This window comes from Podarcis melisellensis (assembly GCF_964234715.1).
Source record: "Podarcis melisellensis genome assembly, chromosome: 1".
Lineage (NCBI taxonomy): Eukaryota > Metazoa > Chordata > Lepidosauria > Squamata > Lacertidae > Podarcis > Podarcis melisellensis.
In genome coordinates, this window is record NC_138528.1 from 56,618,410 (window position 1) to 56,628,148 (window position 9,739).

At 44.5% G+C, this 9,739-nt stretch overlaps 1 protein-coding gene across 1 annotated transcript in view; it reads left to right on the top strand.

Annotated features, from left to right (window-relative positions):
* ABTB2 (ankyrin repeat and BTB domain containing 2) overlaps nt 1-3,804 on the top strand; it is a 146,017-nt gene extending 142,213 nt beyond the window's left edge. Inside the window, exons 16-17 of the mRNA XM_081891455.1 lie at nt 1,627-1,740; nt 3,474-3,804. Of these exons, the coding sequence (XP_081747581.1) occupies nt 1,627-1,740; nt 3,474-3,671 (312 nt within the window). The 3' untranslated portion in view covers nt 3,672-3,804. The remainder of the gene's footprint in view (nt 1-1,626; nt 1,741-3,473) is intronic.
* The last annotated feature ends 5,935 nt before the right edge of the window (nt 3,805-9,739 follow it).

A 9,739-nucleotide genomic window follows, 5' to 3' on the forward strand; every position in this document is an offset into this window, starting at 1 on the left:
TTTGCTTTGAGGTCAAGGCTGTTCACTTTTAACTTTTTCTATGGTACCAATCAGTGTACACAGAGCCTTAACTGAAAAATAATAACAGTGTGACAAAAATAGGCAGGAGATTGCAATTGGCAACAGGGAAACAAAAGAGAAAGGGAGGAAGAGAGAAAGGGGCAGCAACAGAGAAATGTGGGGTAAATGCAGCTTTACTTACTTAAAACCCTTTAAAGCTCAGGGGAGGATCAAGGACTAATGGCAAGGGTGAGATTTAAAGAAGGGATTTGAAGGAGATAAAATACTACATGCACCTTTAGGAAGGGTGTGTGGGATAATGGGTAGAGTCACAACAGAGTGCAATAGACCTTTGGGAGGCTGAGATTGGCTCGGTTTAAGGAGCAGAGATTGTGAGGGAAGCAAGCAATTGGGTTTTAAGAAGGAGGCTTCACACTACCTAAGCGATGAGTATGATAAATAAGTTTGGAGGCAGCATTATAGACTGAGAAACTACTGAATGATTGGGGGGGGGGGGAGAAAATGGCAGTCATCCCAGACACAGGTGAATGGCCAGAGCATAGCAGAATTTAAGCTGACCAGACCGAGAGAAGTTGGAGGGCTTTTGGGGAGAAGTGACACAGCTGTGTAACCAACGCAAAGGAGAGGGGGGTCTTAGAGATAAAGCCAAGACTGCCTACGTGGTCAGGAGGAAAGGTTGCTGAGAGATATGGAGAGTAATCAAGGAGAATTAGCCCTGGCAGGAAAGATAAGCAGTTCAGCCTGATACACATAGAATTTGAAACAACGATTAGACATTCAGGTTATTGGACAGGGAGATGGAGGGGGAGAGGTGTGAGGTATACAATTCCAGTTCCCTATAACTTTGGAGGGCTTAAACCTGATCCAGCCATTCAGATACACACATAGTACAGTACTCCACATAACTGGACCGCCTCATAATATGTGTGGGGATTATTTGTTGAGTGGACTCCTCCGTGAAAATTTCCAATACTTAAAATAAATGGCTAAATTCTGGATTTTACTGCTGTGCAGCACATAGCCGAGCAATTGTTTTTTAAGTGTTCCTCCTATAGAAAGCTCTGTAAACAGTAAAACTAGTACATCCATGGAGAGAGCTGAACTAAACTTCTTAATGCCCTGCTTTCCTACATGCATTGCATTTTGTTTTGTTTTGTTTTGTGAGGGAATACACTTTCAGTCTAAAGTGGGACAGCCATAGTACGCTACCAAAACACTCTTACATCTTACTCGGTGTTATCTGTGGACTTAATGTCCATATTGGATTAACTGACACATCTCCCTGACATTTCTCTCTCTCTAATAGACAAGAGAAATTATGACAGGGGCATTTTCAGGCAAGTTAACCCTCCTGCAATTCAAAGGAGGATTCTACCATCTGTAGAGCTGAACATTTTGATTAAGGCTTTGGGAGATGCTTCCTGACCCATTAATGCTGTAGCTCAAGAATAAGGAAAAGCGCCAATTACACAGTTCAGTTTTGCAAGGAAGTTGGGAGGCTGTGCAAAAACAAAACAAGTTTCGGTTTTGCTTCCTTGATGTGCACAGCTTCCCTTGTCAATCACCCGTTGTCATCTTCAGTGACTTCTCTTTCATCCTCACTAGCTGCTCTCCGCTGCCAGCCTATTCCAGTTGGACGGCCTCCAGAGACACTGTGAAATACTTTGCGCCCAAACCATCAGCACCGAAAGCTGCGTCAACATCTATAAATATGCCAAGGTAAAGGACAAGCCCTCTTCCATTCAGCCTCAATAAGACTTGCAAGTGTTTTCAGGTGCTGTGAACGTAAGAATAGCCCTGCTTGATCAGAGCAAGGAGTAATCTAGTTTTGATCCTTGTTTCAATCAGTGGCTGGCCAGCTTTGCTTTTGGAGAAGTCCAGAAGGACACAAAGGACACAGTTCACCACTTCTTGCTTGTCCACAACAAGCAAGTATGCTGTATTTGAATTATGTCGACTGAGCAATCCCAGACGAGATGCTCCTCTGCATAGAAGAACATTAAGGGGTGGTATTTGATTAAATAATACAATGAGCGAAATGACTTCCCACTTGTGCCCACTCCACTCACCATGTCCACCCCCCATCTGTTCCTCTAGAGCAGATTTGGGGGTGGCATGGGGTATACACAGAGGAAGGAGAGAAGGGAAGTCCCATTGCACAAGCAGAGGAGTTGTTGCGTTGGCTCAGTTATTTAGTTGAATGCCACTCATGGAAAACTGGGATGTCAGTGACATCGTGCCGTGGAGAAAGTTTCTAGCAGTCCATCTTCTAAGCTCCCCTTTGCAGTGTGAAGTGGTGCAGCTAAGGCACAGACTTGCCACTTTGCCGCTCGGAAAAAAGGAGAGGAAAGGCAGTGTTGTTGTAATGATGCACACGTTATCAGCAGCAGCAAATAGTCTTAACAAGTTAGAGTCAACTAACTGTTAGGTCTCGTTCATAAATTGTATATTGGTCTATCTTTCTGTGACAGGATTCCTATCCCACAAGCAGCTCCATGGCTTGTAGATGCTCAGCAGATGTTTTCAATCAACACTGCATCTTCCTTCTAGGGAAAGTGTCACTTGTTTAATTTCTGCCCAGCAGCCCATTATTAAAAGCACCGGAATCATGTTAAGAAGCAGGCAATAACTCCAGCATGAACCGGGGTATGACGCAGGTGTTGCATTATGGTGACACAAGTGACTAGGCCTGGTATATCCAACACCACAACCATTTTTCAAATATTTATTGCTTCTTCGTTGGAACTTTCACTTCTATGAACTGGGAAGAAGGTGGTCCATATTATGCTGTGGAAGGGAAACACCAGAAACAGACTCCCTCATCATACATACTTTTTATCAAGACATATCATCAGAACGTTTTTCTACCAATGAGGTGGCAGCCCAGTAGATTATAAATAATCAGGGGCTGGAACCATCTTTCCCAACACAGCAGCAGGGTACCTTAGAGTAGCTCTTGTGTGTTTTATTAAACATCCACTTTTTCTAAGGCTCATCGTATATGCACAGAATTTCTTTGACTGCTAATACCATGTGCCATCTGGTACTGCTCATTATGCTGTCATGGGGTGCCACATGGATTGCACCCTCACATAACAAAACAGGTATCATCTTGGCTATTTCATTGACCAGCTGCTCTTTTCCTTTAAGAGTTACTTGACTTTGGCTCAACAAGCAGCAGGAGATCACAAAGGGATTAGAAAGAGGGAGACTTTTACCCTCTTTAAAATATCCCAGTAGAACTGCCCCCCCAAACACACACACACACAGGGGACAGAAAATATTCGTTAACCCCAGGATTAATATCCTCTTAACCATTTGCTGTCAGCATTTAAGCCTCCCCATACACTGAAGCTGTCTGAGTGGGTGGGGGAGAGAGAGGCGATAATTGACAGCTGCATAAAAAATCCCACTTATCCGCCAATCTGACATGACGCTCTTCTGTTTTTCAGATCCACAGTGCCCAGGAACTAGTCTGTTTCTGCGAGGGCTTCTTCCTCAAACACATGAGTGCCTTGTTGGACCAGGAGCCTTTCAAACAGCTCATCTACGGCAGGAACAGTAAAGTTCAGGGTCTGGATCCCCTGCAGGACTTGCAGTCCACACTGGCCAGCAGACTTCATTCCATTTACATCACCTCAAGGGTGTGATTGCTAAGAGGAACTACAGTGACCCTGTCTGGATAAGCTGGGATGCTCAAAGCACTTGCTCATCTAACTGCACTAGGATGGGATTTTGGCCCAAATTTGCTGGCTTCCCTCGCCGGCAACTGGATTGCTGAAAGTTCCCAGTACAAAAGACCTGACCATTCACTGTGCAGCTGAGATTTATAGGCACGGACACCCAAAGCAAAGACTCCAGTCTAGCTCAGGAAACCTTGCTTGCTGGATTAGAAGCTGCAAGTATAAACCATTCAGGCAGGAAAACATGCAGTCTGTTGCGTTTTTGTGAAGGAGATGCACATTCCGAAGTATGTTGGAATGTACATTCTCCACCACATTTAGTTGCAACAGCTTGTTTGGGTGTGACAAAACTGAATCGGTACCTTAATGCTTTGATCTGTACTGAAAATTAGATGGCAGGGTTGGGAAGTCGCTAACGGGAACAAAACTCCTCCCTAACACCCAGGGCTTTTTTCAGCTGGAACTCACTGGAACTCAGTTCCAGCACCTCTCAGGTGGGTGCCATTCTAAAAGAACGAGGGAGGAGTTCATGGTGAGTTCTGGCACCTCTTTTTCTAGAAAAATAGCACTGCTAACACCCAACACTTTTGTCAAGGGTTGCTTCCACCTTTGCATTCTCTACTGGATGAACATTTAGAGTGGAATATTTAAAAAACTGAGACATCATGCCATCTATGCAAAGCGCTCACTGTTTGGGGAGAGATTTGCAAGTAAACGATGCTTCTTCTGTGAAGGGCGTATTGTTAATAGACTAAAGGAGGAAAAGGATAGAGGGGAGCTGTATAGGAGCAAGGGGGAGAGATGTGTTGAAAATGTATTTGTAGAGCGTGGATGGGGAACCTGTGGCTCTCCAGGGGTTGCTGGCCTCAAACTCCCATCAGCCCCAGCCAGCATGGCCAGTCTTGAGGGATGATGGGAGTTGCAGTCCCACAGTATCCAGATGGCCACAGGCTCCCCACCCCTGCTGTAGTGTTTCAGGGAAGTTACTAGAAGTGTAATAGGAATGTGGGACTGCTTGGTGTGAATATATGTTTTAGAGGCAAGAGAGGTTTTTCTCCACAATCATATCTAGTTTTTTCCCCGACCCTGTGAACTGCCCTCCTCACGCACTGAAGCATTTTCATTTTAACATGTCATTGGGAGGTTGGGAGAGCATTCAATACAAAACTAAGCATCTTTGTAAATGATTATTTCATCAGTTTTGAGGATGGTAAAGGTCAAAGAGCTTTTGCATATTATGGCTGAGAAAATTAACTCTGAGGTAGACACCTTTTCTCAGGCATCAAGCCTACTTTCTTGCAACCATTTGTCTCTCTCTACTTCATCTTTCTGCATAATACACCAACATCACACAGTACTGAAATGTCATTGCTGCCAAGGTAAAAGAATTCAGCCCTTCAAAAAGCCAGGAGGAACTTCATGAGTGGCACATATTGTAAGTGGGCCAGGAATAGGGAGCGGATCAGAATGCTAAAAGTTAAAAAATGCTCAGTGCAAACAGGCTCTTGCACAGTAGCTGTCCGAGGCAGTTGTTAAACTAGGTGGTAAGATTATATACCCTTCAATCAATCACTTTTGAAATTAGGACCAGAAACGAACCCACAAATTCACATTTCCCTCCCTGACCCCAGAAATCACAGAAAAGGTCAAGCTTGTTTGGGAATATCCCCAAAAGTTGTAATTCTGGAAAATAATTTTGAAAAAGCTGTTTCAGCTATCTGTACAAAAAAAAAAATATTATAGATTCTGTTGCATTGCTGTAATGTTGTCTGCTACATTAACTGTACATTAATGTCATTTATGTAAATGTACCATATTTTATTAACAACATAACTTTTGTTAAACTTTACAGATGGTATAAGCTCAGTTATTTTAAGGCGGCTAGGGAACACATTATGATGAAAAGGAAGAGATAAAAACAAGAGTGCCTTATGATAAACTATGCATGAGATGGGCTCTGCATACACAAACACACTCAGGAAAATAGATTTTCTTCCAATTCTGTGCTCAGCTAGGACTGGGCGAACGGCATGCAGGTAGTCTTGTTTCAACAGCTAAACAGTTTCTTTGATACTACTGCTTTCTTAATGCCTTACTAGCCTTGGTTATGACATCCTATAGAAAGAATAGCTTTCAGCAAGGAATGGAGTTTTGAGGTTTACAGGAAAGGTTTCAGCTGCTGGTTTTCAGCTGAAAGAATCCTTAAAGCAGAGCTTCCTTGCTGCTTCTGAGATGGCCAGTAGTTCAGGGTCAGTGTTGCTGTCCCCTCTGTAGAAATTTGCATGCTTCAGTTTGCACCTGTGGTCTCAAGCCCCTACATCCATTTGACTCCTATGAAAATGGGATTATGGCAGCCAATGTACCACAAATGAAGAAAGGGGAACTGTCCCTTTAAGAGCCTGAAGCACCCAAATGCTCAGCTTCTTCCACCACAGTATTCAAAAGATGGGGTTATTGCTCCTGTTGAAATCTGTCCTGCTTCACGGCTCTCAAAAGGATAGAAGTCCAATCTCTTCTAAGAGATTGTTCCCTGATAGAAATCTCCTAGGACTGGGATTATCACCTCACTCACTTGCCTTCAAATGAAACCTGTAGACCAAGGCTGGCCAAAGGCATTTTACTGCCCGAGGCAGAACAGCAAATGATGTCATCACTCCCCCTACACACCTACTACCAGTCAAGGTACGTAGCAGCCACCTGAAGCAGATCAAATCACACAAGTGCCTCCCCCCACTTCCCTAGTAGTAAAAATACCCAACAATAATAATTAAAATAGCTAAGAATTTGCTGTCCTTTCAGGACACGCAAACTCTTTAGCAGCTGGCTCACATCACCTAACGGTAGAGCCGGTTCCTGACCCAGCAGCTCGGCCAGAGGCTTAGACAGAAAGTAGCCCCAATGAAAAAGTGGCTGCTTCTAGGAAGAGGAAGGTTAAGACACATGTACCCAGCATTCCACACACTTAAGTTTCACTGACGCAACAGGAGCTCCATTTCCTCTTCTCCCTCTAGCACATCCCCAAAATCTGCTCCAGAGGGTCCCCCGTAGCAGATTTCTGAGGGTGTATGAAGTCCTATTATGTGCATAGAAGTCGAGGTGCAGCCCATGGGCATAAGGGTGGAAGGGGTTTATTATGTGCGCAAGGAAGAAAATGGTATCTGTAGTTGGAATGTTGCTTGTTTTGCTGCAGGTGTTCTTTCTGCCAAGAAGGAAAGCTCCTTAATTTATGTTTTCATTTTCAAGTCAGCTTGCCTCTTTGTCAGGACAAAGGACCATAGCAAACACACCAAATTCAGGGTGTACCTGTTTTTCTCTCTAGCCTACACATGTCTCTACGGACTGGGGCCATAAGCACAGTCTAGGAGAGCAACCCAAACTTGCCAAGCCGAATGCACACTGTATCCTCCAGGGGGCTTGGCTATAACCACAGGCTGCAGCTCCTGAATGAGCTTCCACTGCCATGCACATCCCCTTGGAAACCCCTTCCCCCCCCCCTCCTTTCCCCCTTAGAAGCTTGATGCTTCCTGACATGGCCTGCAGCTATCAGAGTAGGCCCAGAGCAGAAGCCATTTGGGGGTTAGTTAACAAAGGAAGGGAGAAAAGATGGACAAAGGGGGGGGCAGTTTGGGGGCTTCATGTTAAAAAGCTCCCTGAAGCCTTGTAACGTAAACAGAGAGGCTCTCAGTCAAGAGCACTGCATCTGAGAACAACAGGAAATGAGTGAAAAGCCGTAGGAATACAAAAAATCCAGAATGCCAGAACCAATAGGCAGAGGCACCATTGAGGGCTGGCATCTTGGGATACCCTTAAATACCCTTTTAGTGGAACTGTGCCCATTGACGGGGTATTTTTTTAAAAATCAGCAAAAAAGCAGCCCTGGTGAGTTCTTCAGAACCTAAAGTTCCCAGCAAATTATGCTTTTGCAGCAAAGAGTCTCTTGCTACCTTAAATCCTATCAAATGGATGAAGGCATGAGCTATTGTGGACTAGAATCTGTGTCATCGAATGCTGTAGCTACAGCTAGACTTAGGCAGGGATGATGGATCAGAGGGTGAAGTTTGGGGGTGTTTGGGGGGGGAGGAGGGGGAGCCTGAGAGTTGGAACCTGTCACCCTCTTCAAAATTCCTGAACCAAAGGCACGTTTGCTTAATAACCTGGCAAAAATATTAGGCTACCAAAAGCTTGCTTTTTCATACAAATAAAAAAGCCACTCCCCTCATACAGGGGAGAAGTTACCAAGAGGTGATTTCCTCTGCTCTTTCCTCCCTTTTCACCACTCTGTCACCAGGTTGTCATTTCCCCTGCTGCAAAAAGAACAGGCTCCACTAACGTTCTGCCAGGGCACTGCCAGTCCTGCAACGTACCTCTCCCACAAGTCAGCTAGGTGCTGCCAGCTGTCAAAACCATTCAGGGCTCTCTGACGCAGAGGAATGATCACACTGACAACTAGGTCACATCACCTCCCAGCCTCCTGCTGGGAACAGCACCGGCCCGACATAGCTTTGCCATTTTAGTCTAATTAATCAGAGCACGCTCTCGTCTCCAGCCAAGGTTTGTGAGAGTTACCTGGGCTAATGGGCCCAGCTCCTACCCCTCTGAGATCACTCAGTTGCAGGTGGTGCTCTGAGCTGTGGGAATGACCCCTGGTAGGCAATGTCAAAAGTCTGCCTGCCAACCCTTTTAAATGAATTGACAGTTCTCAAGTGTGGAGGACTCAAGCTTTGGCCTTGAAAGGTTTTTCAGCTGGAATGGTATCATCTCTTAACACACCACAGTTCCCCCTGCTGGTTGATCTTGGCAAAACAAAGGCAGAAGAGTTTGAGATCTTGAAGATGAATGGTTAAAACGTGCAAAAAATGCAGAAGTATCTATTTTGCTGTGTGTTCACATGTGAAAGGTTACGCTGCATACAGCTGAGGAAGTGTTTCAAATGGATCAGAGATGCTGCAACCTCACAGTCGGAACCGTTCAGTATTAAAGCACTGCCGAGAAATAGAGAGGCGTTTTTATGGGAAGGTTTAACCTCCTATGCTTGTCCACTCAGCTGTAGGTCATTCTTAGTTCTATGAGGCTTCCTTGCAGGTAAAGTAGCATAGGACTGTGCTCTAAATATTGAAAAGGGACAGAAATGGGAAGTGCAGCAATGTCGCAGTGCCAGAATGGAAATCATAACATTGCACGGGGGCCATCAGAAACTGGAAAAACACACACCCAATTCTCTACAAAAATGAAAACATCAAGGAATTTAAAATATAATTAAATATAAAAGGATTAACTATGGAAACTAGGTAAGCACACGTAATTCAAATTTAAGATCCATGTTGCAATAAATGAGGTGCTCTTACCAATTGATTTCGTCACTGGCTGTTTCTGAAATGCGAATAGCTTTGCTCATTTAATTAACACGTTGCAGCACAATATGAGGTGGAGGCACGGGACAGCCAGCAGCAATTTTTTTTTAAAAAAAATTTAACTACTACTGTATCTTCTTTCTTCACCTGCCCTTTATTTTAGCCAACACGTATTCTCTTATACAGCTGTTCTCAGAGCTACAAGACTAATTACCTTACCATCCACCGAGTTCCTTTTCTTCCTCATTTTATATAAAGTTAACAGCCAGGATTTCAATTAGAGTCCACTGCCCCCAAACAGTGATACGCACAAGGAGAGGCCTCCCGTTACTCTGGTTTAATGGGCAGTAAGCTACACAGTCCATAAAACAGGAACATCTGTGTACATTAATCCCAACAGTCGGCACTGGCGAAAGGATGCATTTGGAAGCAATTTAAAACTCCTGCTACCTCTGGCTTCAATTGTGTTAAAGGCGAGCCTGAGCCACTCACAACACCAGCACATCGGCCTCAACTCCATTCACTAGCACAAAAGATCCATTGGACATGTACCTTATATACTGGGTTGATCCATCGGTCCAGAGGAAGAGTGGTGTTGGTGTCCTTTTTGAAATCCCATCAGGATGAGTCTCAATAGGATGCCAATGCTTATCTTGGCCAGGCAGGGCCCTCCACGTAACTGCT